This window comes from Salarias fasciatus, chromosome 22, assembly GCF_902148845.1.
Source record: "Salarias fasciatus chromosome 22, fSalaFa1.1, whole genome shotgun sequence".
Lineage (NCBI taxonomy): Eukaryota > Metazoa > Chordata > Actinopteri > Blenniiformes > Blenniidae > Salarias > Salarias fasciatus.
In genome coordinates, this window is record NC_043765.1 from 15,665,431 (window position 1) to 15,680,153 (window position 14,723).

A 14,723-nucleotide genomic window follows, 5' to 3' on the forward strand; every position below is an offset into this window, starting at 1 on the left:
TATGCTATCGCAATGAATAAAGAAGAAATCATGATGATCTCGGGACCATCAGATTTTTTTTTTTTTTTTTTTTTCCACTGCTGCGCTTTGCTCTTAAGCTCTATGGCACCTCTGAGGGGAAGCCTGCCTCACTCAGTGAAAACCACTTCAGCAAGATTTAAATAAAGATCCATGTGCTTCGTTCACACTGGTTTTACTCCTTCCTCTGGATTAACAGTCAAATCCAACCAAATGCATGACTCCACAGCGAAACTGGTTACACAACAAAGAGTCTAACCTTGAGGTTGGATTTTATAAATGAAATAATAAAGTAAACAGTCTCAGCTGGGCTTGTCGTGATCTGCCTGTCTTTGTGTTTTATGAGAGTCAGGTGGAGCAAAAAGATGGCGGAGGATCTAACTCAGGTAGACGATTCACTACGGAAGGCGGGGTTGGGGGGCAGATGTGGGCCGGTGGCTGCTGTACCGGACTGTCGCGGTGATGAGGGAGCAGAGCACAGCTCAGTTTACCAGCCCGTCTACAAACCCACGCTCACCTACGGTCCCGGCCTCAGGGTCATCACTGAAGGAATGAGACTGCAGACGCAACCGGCTGAAATGAGTTTTCTCTGCAGGGTGTCGGGCTTCACTCTTCGCGACAGAGTGAGGAGGTCAGCCATCCGGGAGAGGCCTACAGTTCGGCTGCTGCTTCCCCACACTGCGGTGGCTGAGCTTTATACGCCTTCCAATCATCTACCAGGCAAGCCCCACTGGCAGGGGACGTCTTCCTAGACCCAGAGCGGACTCTTCCTCAGCCCAGACAAGCTAGAGGGATGCTGCCACTGTGAGGGGAGTGAGAGGGGGGAAAAAAAAAATGGATGGACCAATATGTGTCTCTCAGATGTGGGCGACTTTGACTGAGCTTCAGTCAGCCCTTTGAAAAAAGGAGGGAACAGGAGCCAGGTTCTCCTGGTCGTAAACTGGCTCCGAAACAAAGCACCGAGGCAAGTGCAATAAAAGGTAAAATGTCAGCAAAGTGTTCGCAAATCTCTGTGCTCCTGTCACACCGCGGCCAATGAAAGGACAAATAATTGAACCAAAGCAAGTCACAACAGGTAATTACAGACTTGATCCTCCAAGGTGAGGCTGGAGGCTGCAGGCCGGACCCAAAGGCGGCAGATGGCTCGGTGCAATAAAACAGTTTCAACTCGCTTCATAAGCTGTCGGCAAACATCAATGAAACACACGAGGTAAAGAAAAGAAAGAAAAAAAAAAACTGCTGAGGTGGGATGTTTGTATTCTAACAAAAGACACACAACACCTGAAGATACTGTAAGTCACAACCAACAAGAGTGACGCAGAGTACGATCACTGCTTAAAACGCTCTTCGGTGCAAACAAACATGTGAGTGTGAACATGTGAGCCTGTGTTAAATGGAGCATGTTGGAGCTACCAGCGTCCAGAGAGGACCAGCCTGCACAGCAGCCATGCCTTTACACTACTTACCCACGCCTCATCACACTCAGCCACACATGAGCACACTCACACACCGAACCGGTGAAAGAAATGAGCGGGAAAGAGCAAAATGCATCAACCATCAGTCTTCCCAACGTCTTTGAAGTACAAATGGGAGTAAAATGCATCAGAATTATTGCATTTTTTCACCGATATTCAGATATTTTCCTCAACATATTGTTGTAGACTGTAACATCGGCTATTTATTTTGACGGGGAAAACTGGACCGCACTAACAGGTAACAGGAAACAGTCAAATGTAGGTCATTTGAGTGTCAGTTTAAGAAAACAGATGTAACATGGCATGAACTGGGTCTCCTCGGTGCCGCGCGGTGTCATACTACAAAATGCTGCATATTTTTAGCACATCTGGCTCCGGTGGGACTGGACACTCCGGCACGCCGTCTCACATTCCCACAGAGGGAGCCGGGGACGTGTTTTTCTCCCGGCTGTCACCCATAATGAAGATGAGCAGCGCTGACACACCGAGCAGCCATTTGGCTTGTCAGGTATGTTCGTTCCACGCCGACGCACACACATTAACTGCTCAGCTGATCAGTCATCATGAAAGACCCAAGAGACTCGTGATGCAGATAAGACGGTTGATTTGAAATTTCGCCTGATTAAAGCTTGGTAAAGTTGGGGAAATTGGAGTGTATTGAATGATTATGGAAATATGACTTTGATTGCTGCGAGCCATCAGACAAACCAGGTAACGGAGGAAATCAATGTGGATTTTTCCACAACTTGTGTTGGAAAAAAATTTGAAAAAAAGACTGAATAAATGGTTTTAATGTCACCACTTTAATCAACACTAAAAAGTGAAATGCAGATCTGCTTGAAAGGAAACTCACGGTGAATACTGTTTGGCATTCAAAAAAAGTTCCCCTAGTCCCCCAGAGGTAGACACAGCAACCACTGGCCAACACGAACTTCTTTTTTTTTTTTTTTCTTTTGACAGTGATTAATTTGTAGAGGGCAGCGATCCCGAGCTCTTTTCTGTGTCCTGTGAGGAATAAGTCTGAACTCTGGCTGGAGTTTCGTTTTTTCAAAACAGTGTTGAGGGCAACGTCACTGAAAATGGTTGCCTCTCTGGAGAACAAGCTGGACGCAGTTCACAGCTTGAGGGGCTGCACTTCACTCGTGGAGAGAGGTGATTCCTTTTTCTTTTTTTCCTATTGAAAGTCCTCCAGTTGACCATTCTGAATAATGACTCAGCTGTAGACTAGAATCTGATCCAGCCCTTCTGATGGAAACAGACTTCACATTTATAGAGCATGCTGACTATTGAATAAAAACTGTGCTGCAGCAATCAAATTCCTTTTGGCAATTTTTGAGAGAAGTCCTTCATAATTACATGCAACACCAAACAACAGTCTTTTTGTTTGGAAATGACAATCTTTCTCTGTGTTTTATTACAATCTAGTGGAATGAGGTGCCAAAAACTACAATTACTGTGTGCTTTCGAAAGTTGCATAAAACAATAACAGATATAGGATGAAATGTGTTTTGATATACTGCTGATAATCCCGTTATTTGAAATTAGTAATAAATTTAAGACATTTACAATACATTTGATAAAATGTATTACAATTTTGGCCAATATCTAATATTTTTATCCATCTACTTACAGTACTCGCACTCAGGTTGCAAGGATGAGAATTCAGCAAAGGGCACAACAGACAGAGAACTGGGAGGAAAGGAAACACAAACAGGCACAGGAAAAACATGCAACCTTGTAGAGGATAGAAAACAGTGCCAACCACCGCTTCACTCCAACCAACCATCATATCCATCTATCTTTACTACTGCGTCCAGTTCGGGGTTGTGAGGCTGAGGAGCTGATTCAGGAACACACAGGACAACTGGCCAGTCCATTAGAGGACGAACGCAGAGAGACAAACAACAACACGTTCAATCTGACAGGAAATAAAGAGTCTACTGGCATGCATGTTTATGAACTGCGGGAGGAAAACAGAGCTTCTGGTGAAAATCCACACAGGCACAGGAAGGACATGCAGCCATATCATCAATATGGTTAAAAAAAATTGATTTATTGAAATTTTGTTTAAGTCTGATGCTGTGCTGAATACAGTAATTGACAATCTATAATGAACTATCGATTAAAAAAAAGAGAGAGATAGAACAATGGCTGGGTAATATTAAAGTCCACACTGACACATTGGAATGAAAATAATTACGGTGTTGTGAAAAAAACAAACAGGTTTTGTAACAAGTATTACAGCTTGATGTGTAAATCAGTAGGTGTGTGTGTGTGTGTGTGTGTGTGTGTGTGTGTGTGTGTGTGTGTGTGTGGTGGAGGAGATGATGGGGAAGGGGGGGGGGGTTGCCTTGACTACCAGAGTGTGGAGGTATGATGTCTAACAGCAGTTGTTTTTTATGGATGTAGCACAGACACACGCACACGCACGCACACACACACACACGGTGCCTCTGCGACAGCAGCGCTGGCAGCGAGAATGAAAACACCTGAGTCGTGACGGGGTTACGAAGCGGCCTCGGAGCGCAAAGTGGCGTGGGGGAAACCTCCGCCAAAACTCGCCAGCGGTCACCAAACGTGGAAATAAAATTAAAAAAAAAAGCAGGGCAGGACGGAGAGTCCGCCGGAGATACTCACGCTCTTCTTCCGCAGGTGCAGCCCGTGCTTCAGGAGCCCCGGCAGGTCCCGGATTTTGTGTTTGAGTTGCGCCTGGTCCCGCGCGCTCCTGTTCCACCGCAAACCCGCGAGCAAGCCGTCCTCTGCGGGCTCCGAGTCCTCCATGCTGCGCGCGCTCCCCCCCTTTTTCTTTCACGTCCCCGTCTGTCCTGGTGCTCTCGGTGTCTACGGTATCCTCACCAGGCGCACCGCCGCCGCCCGCGCCCGTTCGCCATTTCCCCCCGCCTCGCGCCGCTCGCACTCTCCGACCCGCATCTGCAGCCGAGCCGCGCGCGCCGCCTCTACGACCTGCTCCGTGTTTTCCGCAGCACGCCGCCGCCGCCGCCGCTGCTCCACCCAGTGATTGCGCGTCTTGCTCCTCAATACCACCAGGTTGATGTGTGTGTGAGAGAGTGTGTCGCTCCGGGAGGAGGAGGAGGAGAGGAGGAGGGGAGGAGGGGGGGGGGACGTTACAGGTGCACAGAAGCGTTGCATCACTTCCACCTTTCAATCTCTAATCACGTCTCGGATTAATACAAAGCGCGCGCTGTCGCACCCGTGCGTTTTTTTTTTTATTTGTATTATTATTAGTTGGAGATACAACGAAAAGGATTGAAAGTGTTTGGGGTGAGTGGAGGAGGAAGGGGGAGAAGAGAGCAGCAGAAGGCACGCGCTGGGGCGACGTCACCAGTTTACCTGGCTCATATTTCCATAGGTAAACAAAGAGCAGGCTCAGCGCGCGCCTGTGTGGCCGGCTGGGAAGTAATCCACCTTCAGGAGCCTCTTCCCCGAAAGGTGTGTGAGAGAGAGAGATGTGGAGCCTGAAGTTCCAGTTCACCTTGTAAGGAGATATCCACAGGAACCAACCTGAAGTAAACACACACAAGCACAGGTAGAACATGCAAACTCCTCATCAAAATGCCTCCAAACTGGACTTGAATCAAAGATGATATCAAGGTGAATCTATCAATCTCTTATAACTCATGCAGACTATACAGAAATTAAAATAATGTGTGAAAAGGCAAACTGAAGAATAGCCCACAGTTAAAAAAAAAATAAATTGTTCCTCTCTGTGCTGTGTATCATGTAACCTTATCCTGCACTGAAAGGTTTGCCTGTTATCGCCCCACAATCTCCACCGCGTTTCGCTTTGCCCGATATCAGATGGCTCCTGCATTTGTTGTATTGTAGATGGAAACAGTGACAGCGTTCACAGTCAGTTCTGCTTGTGTTCCTGAGCCGTGCAGCGGTGACCTGTACAGTGTCATCCATCTGCTCTGGAGCCGACTGCACATAAAGTACAGCAAGGACCATTTTCTCTTTCTGGCTTCATGTGAGGCTTTCACCTCCGTTGCCACTATGATCACACACAAACCTGTGTGAACTGTAAATTAGCCCTGGGACAACTTGAAATTCATTCTAAAGCTTTAAAAAGATCACAGCCTCCTTCAAAGTCTGATAAATACGCTTTAGTGAAATAATTTAACAGAATTCATTTGAATTCAAGGGGCTCAAGTTTATCTGAGCTTGATACTCAATTTGATATGAAGCGGAGCAGAGTTCAGTCTGAGTGCAGCGGGTTCAGTTGTATAACTGAGATGTCAAGTCTGTTTCTCGATAGGACTTGTAATCTGGGATAATTGCCGCCTTTCAGGGACTCAGATTATACCAACACCATCGCTGTCAGGAGCAGCGGCCCAGATAAACTGTTTGGCAGCTGGAAAACAGAAATGCATTAAAAATGCTAACAGTTCTGGAACATATACTGAGATTTGTTGTTTAATTGTGTTACACAGACACACAATAGTATAAAATACACAGTGTCCATGCCATGCTTTGGATGTCATTGCCAATTTCTTTGCAAAAAAATTGGACATTAGACACAATTTTTTCAAGCAACTCCTTCAGCTTTTCCTCTGACCGTTTTTTTTAAGATAAATTTCAGCACAAATCTTGTCACTTCATCAAGACTTGCAGCAGATTTTTGGTTTCCAGATATTTGAATGAAGAAGTTGTTAACATGACGGTAACAAAACAAAGAAGATGTCGCTGAAAAAAAATGTTATAGTCAGTATGGGTGTGCGCCCTGCAAGGACAAAACACACATAAACCAAGTCATGTCAAGTTTTGTGAAATCGATGAAGTTCTGATATCAATTTTGGGTGAAAATAAAGAAGCAGGGAACAGAGGATGTGGTACTTGATAAAGGTCCAGCTGTTTGGTTTACATTGTCAGTTTAGAAACATTAAAGCTGCAGTACTGAGTAACAGTTAAAGTAAATGTTTGAAGAAAGGCCGAGTTATTGTATGTATCTTTTATTTTGTTTTTTAGTGACTCATTTAGATGTTTTTTTGTTTGTTTTTCATCTTCACCTGGATTATGTGGGCGTTTCTTTGTTTCATTGGATCTGTTTGACTGAAGAGGCAACAGATGCAAACAAATTGGTTGGTTTGAACAAAATCTTTTCAGATCAAGCTTCACCTCAAACCAGCAAGGACGAGTAAGAACAGAGAGAAAAGAACATTTTTCTAATTTTGTCAGAACATTGTGTTACAGTCGAGGGCTGCCACTTTGATGCAATTGAACAAAAACACATTCTGAATTTCACTTCTTATCTGGTAAGAATGAGGCGGTGCGGCTGGAGTCAGATTCAGAATCCTGTCTGATTTTATTCATCTTTCTCACTGTTTTATCCCGGTGATAGTCAGTATTGTGCTGCTGACGGTGGGAAACGGCAGACTACAGACCGGACACGTTACCCATCTCTTCACACAGGACTCACAGAGAGAAGCAGAAGAAGCAGAAAAAGGCTAATTTTCACCAAGACCCAGAGCAGCTAAACAGCAGCAGATGCTTTCAGCTGCTCCACGGCGAATTTAGAAATTGTAATGGTATTTATATTTATAATTGCAGTCTCCTGGAATGGAAAGGAGGAAATAAGGGAGACTCTCTGTGTTGCTGAACTTGCTGAAGAAGCAGAAGAAAAAGCGGAGGGACTCTGGGCTTTCTGGAGCCGAGTCTGGAGGATGATGAAATGTGCTGCTCTGTGGTCCGTGGGGAACGCTCCGGGACCGGCCGCTGATACACCAACACACAGTCACATATGCACACACAGCAAAATCAAACAAACCTGATAACAGAGGACTACTATACACACACACACACACACACACACACACACACACACACACAAAAACACACACACACGGTTGAGTCTATACTGTACATACAATGTATGATGATTACATGTAGAAGAATGGATTATGGGGGAGGGGAAAGGACTTAAAGAAGGGATGGAGAAGGAAAGAGAGGAACGAGAAGGCCAAAGGGAGAGAGGGAGAGAGAGAGAGAGAGGAGATAGTAAACCAATTACCATAAACTAGAGAAAGCCTTTCATCCCAAAACTGTCACAGCACACACATACACACTTCTATCTTTTTTAACCAACCCTCCCCTGAATACAAATGCAGTATCTACACACACACAAAGACACACACACAAAGACACACACACACACACACACACACACACACACACACACACACACACACACACACGCTCAGTCTTGTATTTCTATCCTTGTGGGGACCGTCCATTGACTCCCATTCTGTCTAGCCCCTAACCCTGACCCTTACCCTAACCCTAACCCACACCACAACAAAGCCTAACCCTAAAGAAATGTTTTTGCACTTTACTTTTTTCAGTAACAACAACATGGTCAAGAAAACACTGTTTCTCCTACTTAGGACCGGAAAAAGGTCCCCACAGGCACGTCGTTCCACGTTTTGCTATCCTTGTGGGGACATTTGGCCCCGACAAGGATAGAAATACAAGAACACACACACACACACACACACACACACACACACACACACACACACACACACACACACGCAGTGGTCAGACATCTCTCTTTATCACTCACCCACACAGATATTCAGAGCTCTTTTCAAACAAATGCACTCTTGATTAAATATTGAAGAGAGCCCGTGGCCAACTGAGCAGAGATACAATTCCTCTCGTCTCGTACAGAGCTCTCCATCCGTGGACGAAGGAGAAACAGAAGAAGTGCCAGAAGGAGGAGGAGAAGAAGGGAGAACGCAGTGGGTTGAGAGAATGACACAAAGGAAACGGGAGGATGAAACGCTGTGCTGTGGAGAGAGGAGGGAGGAGAGGAGAGGAGGGATGGGAAAGAGGAGAGGAACCAGCAGTTCTGGGATGAAAAGAGGCGGTGACGGAGGAACTCGGAGCCGACAAGAGGATGGAGCAGAATTATAAAGAAAAGAAAAGTGAGGAGAGGAATATGGCAAGCAGAAAGCTGAACTCAGCAAAGGCCGGGGCAAGGACAGAAACGAGATGCAACAATCCCACCGTGAAAGAACCCAAACTGTACTTCAGGTACAGTAGATGAATGAAAGTTCCTGTAAACTGTCACTGGTGCAGCAGGAATCATCAGCCACCAGGCCAAGCAGTGCTTTTCCACTTACTTCTGTCAATAAACGGTTTCCCCTTTCAGGTTGTGATCACTGTCAGGTCAATGTTGTATTTCCATCAACATATTCACTGATGACTTCAGAAGTTGTTCGGTGCTTTTAGAACAAACAGAGAAAAGAAGAACAAAGACGTGAGCAGCTGCTCGGGGATTCATGTGGAGATGAATGTGCAGCTCTGAGTGAAGAAGGTGCAACCAAGGTGGAGCGAGGACAACTCCTTCCTGCTAATTAGACGGGAAGCAAGCACAGGAGAGATGGCGTGCGCACGTGCACGTGTGAGTGCATGTGTAGCAGCCTTTGGTTGCTACACCTGACATTTGCGTGGACCTCCCTCAGTGAGATTCTGCACAAGTTTGAAAAGAAGGTTTGGACTGTGTGCAAAGTGTAAACAACGGTGCATAATTCCATCTGCCAACCACTTCTTGCTGTTTTGTAATTTTATTAAAGTGGGGCTGAAATGCATTGAGGGCGATAACACTGGGTCCTTCTTTTGTTCTCTGACCTTTCTCTCATTGACCTCTGACATTAACAACGCATTAATTCACAACTTTCTCTCACTTGGGACGGATGTTGCATGAAAAACTCAATAGATGCAGCAGGTTCTGAAGTAACCACTTAAGTCTCCATACTTTCTCAGTGTGACACTGAGCTGAAATGTTTACAAACTTTCTTTCTATATTGATATTTGCCAAAGACGCGTGCTTCCTGCGTTTATGTTGATTTGATGAGTAAACTGTGTGAGTGAGCTGTGGACTAAAAACAGAAGGACATGTAAGTGAAATCAACCGTTTATGTGTAACGTAAATCTTAACATCCAACATCCTGTGTTTTCTTCCAACGCAGAATTACTTCAATATAAACTCAGTCCACACAATAATATACGCAGCCTCTGGGAATTCTGATTGATGATAGTTATATTATTTGACTGGTGTGTGTGGTGTGTGTGTGTGTGTGTGTGTGTGGGGGGGGGGGGGGGGGGGGGGGGTGGGGTCACTGTCTTTGGACGTGTCAGGACTGGGCTGAGGTTTTCAGTCAGAACTACCACGTCAGTGCCATCTAGCGGCAGTCTTTATGAACTGCAGGCTGGACTCTCCCAGCCTTGGCTGCTCTGGTGCAAGAAGGCTCTCTCTCTCTCAGAAGTGAGGGGTTTTAAGACCAGACACTGAGCAGAGAGCTGAGACCGCAGTGAGTCTCCCAGCTGAAATGTGTCTGAACAGAACAAAATATGAAAACAAAAACACAAACTTATTATTTGGGGAAATTTTTTTAAGTGGCGTGCATTGAAGTCTCCATCAGGACTCAGACTGTTTTTTTTAAGACAGAAGATGAATTTCATTTCACACAATGAAAATTACTGATATACAAACTATAAGAGGATGAACTTTGCTTATTATCCAACCTGTGCATTGATAATTATGATTCGCTATGTGAAGAGGCAGTTAAAATGAAAATAAACAGGTTTCCCGGGGGTTTAAAAGTTGACATCAAACAAGTCTTTTTTATCTGAAGCGTGTGTTCATTTTGTGTAAAGCCATACAGTAAAAACAATACTGTACTGTGGGGTAATCCTCATGACTCAGACACATTTCAGAGAGGATGTCCTCTTCATCTCGGCGGTTATATTTAGCCCGTCGGTGTTGCAAATCGGTGAAAAAGATTTCTTTGTGGTAACAGTGGAATTTCAGACAGCGTGGTGCAAACACCATATTTTCTTAATTGATGTCATGAGTTAAAAAAAAGATATCCTTACTATTTGACTATTACTTGTGTTTTTTCCAGAAAATTCAAATCAAACTTTGTATGTATTAAGTTAATGTCCATGATTTAGAGTGCTGGTTTACAGCTGCATCTACTTTCAGTGTGAATAAAATATTGTTACTGTACATTATGTTATTTATTTTACTACATTTGCTTTTTGTATCAATGTGAATTCATTTTATTCAACTGGCAAATCAGGGGAAGCTGTTTTTCTTCTGGTCTCAGGGACACTGGAATGTTAGATTTTGAGATGAGCTATCAATACTATGATCACAAAGGAAATCGGACTATCCAGTGAACATGCACAGGGGGATTTATGTTAAAATACTTTCAAAAGACACAATTTGAAGATATATTTACTGTGAGGCAGGAGTGTAAACACTACACCACTGTAGAATTCATACAAGTGTATTTACATGAAATTCATCTATGTGAAAAATTGCAAAAATAATTCTAATTGAATAAGAAAACAAAGGGAGAAGAGAACAGATTCTCATGTGTCAAGTTATTCAAGAATAAAGGGAAAAGGACTATAAGTCATGAGCTACAAAACAACTCTAAAATGTTGGCTCTACTGTGGATTATCAAAGTTCACTTTCAAAGAAACATTAATTGTTAAGTCTGTCCTTTTATCATTACGGAACATTACGGAAAAAGTTATGGACGGATTGCAATGAAACTTTGTGGAAAGGTGGGTCTTGGCCTAACTTAGAACCCATTAAATGTTGGTGATGATCCGGATCACTGTCTGGATCCAGGAATTTTTAAAGGATTCTTTATCATTGAGAGATAGGGAGTCTTTCACATAGTTGGGCATAACTCAACAATAAATGACAAGGTGGCTTAGCAAAAAAATTACAGTGTAAGTTCTTCAATGACTCTAACTGATATCAGCTGCTGATCCAGATCACGGAAGTATTCCGGATACCAGGATCCAGAACAGACAAAAACAGGGGGATTCCGGAGAGTCAGTCACTGTGAGGAAACACACTGAGATATGAACATGCAACAAACAGCTTTCTCCCATAGATTGTCTGAATTGGGGTGAAATAAAATATTTTTTTTTATTATATATGGTGTTCTTATTGTTGTTGGCCACTGATTTGAGCTGTGGCGGAGGTCTGCGCTCTCTGAGTGCCAAATTCTAGTTTTTCCTGTAACAGAAGCATAATGAGAAGATGCTACGTGGCTTTAATGCATAACCTTTATTTATTCTTACAATGCAGCAGACGGACAGGAGTGCTGCACAGAGGAACTGAGATTCAGTGGCAAAATACCATGTTTCTTTTGCAAGTAGATATAAAGGGTCTCAGGCGCTTGATTGTTGAGTCCAAGAAAGTGTTCGAGGTTGAACTGATTGCTTTAAATTGGTGAATGTGTGTGAGTGTCTGAGTTTTATGCTTTCCACAAGCGTGTCCTTGGTTTATTGAGGTATGGTGGGTTTTTTTTGGTTTTTTTTATAAGTTTCATTTCTTCCAGCAGCCCTGTGACCCTAAGCTGAATGAAAAGATGATTGAATAGAGTATATATTCCTGCACATTAAAAAAAACAAAACAAAACAAAACAAAAAAAAAAAAAAAAAAAAAACAAGCTTAGTGTTTTGTTTTCAACAAGGACCGACTCAGGGAAATTAAAAAACTCAAACAATCATATCTGACCATAATCATTAAACAGTTAATTCAGCACATTTTGAGTTTAAATTAGTTTACCCTGCTATTTCTGAAGATGAACTGTGTCTGCTTTAGGGCTTTGTTCATCAGCACTGCGTCATGTTGGTTGAATATCAACCATTTATGTTCAAATGAAGGTATAATGTTATATTCAGTTTATCAGACCAGAGGACTGAGCAGCACGAGCACACTGACCCTGAACCCAGTCAACCTGTTTATAATATTCTAAAGACTCTAAAACATAAGAAGCTAAAGTAAACTCTTCTACTGGAACATCCTAAAACACTGTCCTCCCACCTCTGAGCTATTCTGGAGTCTCAAACTGTCCGCTGAAGAAACTCAAACTCCCCCCGATGTTACAACATCCTCACTAGAATACATGCCTCAACATAAACTCCAATCCAGGTCGCAGCACGACGCAGGAGTCCTCTGCTCGGCTGAGGAAGTCCCTTGAGTTGTCCCACAAGACGGGGAATTTCTCTTTAAAGATAGACGGCAGAAATAGCTGAAACAGAGCTGCACGTTTCAGTGTTTGGAATGAACCGTCTGCAGCCACAGGTTCCAGCTCAATGAGGAATTTCATGGCAGAAAACGTGAATGTGACAGGGACCTGATGAAAACAGAAAAAGTGAAGGAGAAAGTGAAGTGAAAGTGGATTCGGAACATTTGCTTTCCTCTGAATGTTGAAGGAAACACGACATCCGGCAGCTTTCAGAGAAGAAACGCAACTGGAATGAATGAATGAATTAATTAATGCAGGTGACTGACTGACTGTTCAGCTGGGGTCAATATGTGAGCGCCATATTCAACACAACTTTATTCATCATGTTGAAGAGATGAAAACGATAAAAGATTAGCTGCTGTATTAGAGACGCAGATGAGAATCAAAACAGTCTCTCACGTCTGCAAAGTCTGCAGCACATTTACCCATTGAGAAAAAAATGAAAGAAGGCTCAGCTGTTAAAACCTACAACTAAAAAAATTTATGTAAATGAGAATTTTAGCCCATCAAGCCCATCACCATCTTCAACCAACTTGGTTTATTTTCACTTCTAGATTCAAAGAAGTGAAACTTTTATTTATGGCTTAAATGATATTAGAGACACTCAATCTCAAAATAAAGATGTTTTACTTTACATATAAATATATATAATATATATATATATATATATATATATATATATATATATATATATATATATATATATTTTTTTTTTTTTTACATAAACTGTTAAAGTTAATTTATGAAACCCTTAATTCAAAATCTTAAGTTCCTTTATGGATATCCTTGTCTAACCTTGAAACCAGCACTTACTTTTTAAGATGATCAGTATTTCATGCAGTAGAAAATTTCAACCCATTATGTGTTTAATAAGGTCAAACTCATGGACCTCATAGAGAACTTTATGCAAACCAAAGGACTTTGTCACCTTCAGCAGCAGAGTGAACTCTTCTTTTTTTTCCTGATTCAAAGTGAAACCTCATTTATTTCCACTGAATATGGGCGAGCACCATTTGAAACTCGTGTGATTCAGCAAACCGGTTTCATCAAAATTTCACGAAGCGTACTCGCCCGTGGAAAACAGAAGAGTACAGTGACTAAGATGCAAACCAGGAACACGAAACACAGTGTAACAGTGAAGAAAGACAAAGGAAAATCACTAATTTCCACAGAAAGCAGATTACTTCTCTGCTGTGAAAGTTCAGACTGCAGGCGGTAGGAACCTCGGTGTTTGGATTGTGGGATAAAACTCGAGCAGTCCCAGGAAGAACATGCAACATTCCATCCGTCAATAACCATCGTTACAGGGAAATATGGTGCTGATTCATTCTCAGGCTTGAGTAGTTTTCTTCTGTACAGTTAGGGTGTGTATGGGGCTGTGTGTATGTGTGTGTGGGTGTGTGTAAGATAAACATAAGAATACATATTGGAGATCCTTCATGTACGCGTTCTGATAATTATCTGGGCTTACTGTGACTCAAGATCAATAATAACCGAGCGCAGGCTTCAGCACAGCTCTACAACTGTGTGCTGAAATACAGAAGGAGTAAAAGAAAAAGAATTTGTCTGTCAAAACTAAAGTGTATTTTACTTTCAATGCTTTGAAATAACAGCGTGATTTTTTTTAAAGGTCTAATCCGTGGCATTGCGACATGATTAATTATTTAATATTTTTCAAAAGAAATTTGTTTAATTTTAATTTTGAGCACTTTTTATAGCAAACCTTTTAAAACCTTAAAAAGAAAGGGAAACACTGTTTCTTCTTCTTTTTTTTCATATAAATATTAGAGTCACCAAAAGGGAAAAAAAAAAAAAATCAAGTATAAAGACAGAATAAATGTGGAAGAACGGTGAAATTGCCTCACATGTTTAGTGGTTTTTTTTTGGGGGGGGGGGTTTCAAAGTGGATTTCCCATTTAAATGTTGGGGTTAAAAATACCAGAAGTTTTTTTTTCCTTGAAGATTTGCCAACGCTGACAGAGGAAACTCACCACTGTCTGCTGCATCGGTTCTTTTTTCTGAATAGAACCCTTATTTATTGCCCAAGCATTTTTAATTGTTTATCCTATTCAGCACACATCCTATATCTTTAATCTGTTTATCTTGTGTATGTAGTCTTCATTACATATACTTTCTGATTAAATTATATGTA

General features: G+C 42.4%; 1 protein-coding gene across 1 annotated transcript in view; it reads right to left on the bottom strand.

The window, feature by feature from the left end:
* Positions 1-4,404, bottom strand: part of LOC115408979 (rap guanine nucleotide exchange factor 5-like) — a 56,348-nt gene extending 51,944 nt beyond the window's left edge. Inside the window, exon 1 of the mRNA XM_030119925.1 lies at positions 4,131-4,404. Coding sequence (XP_029975785.1) covers positions 4,131-4,274 — 144 coding nt within the window. The 5' untranslated portion in view covers positions 4,275-4,404. The remainder of the gene's footprint in view (positions 1-4,130) is intronic.
* Positions 4,405-14,723: the final 10,319 nt, after the last annotated feature.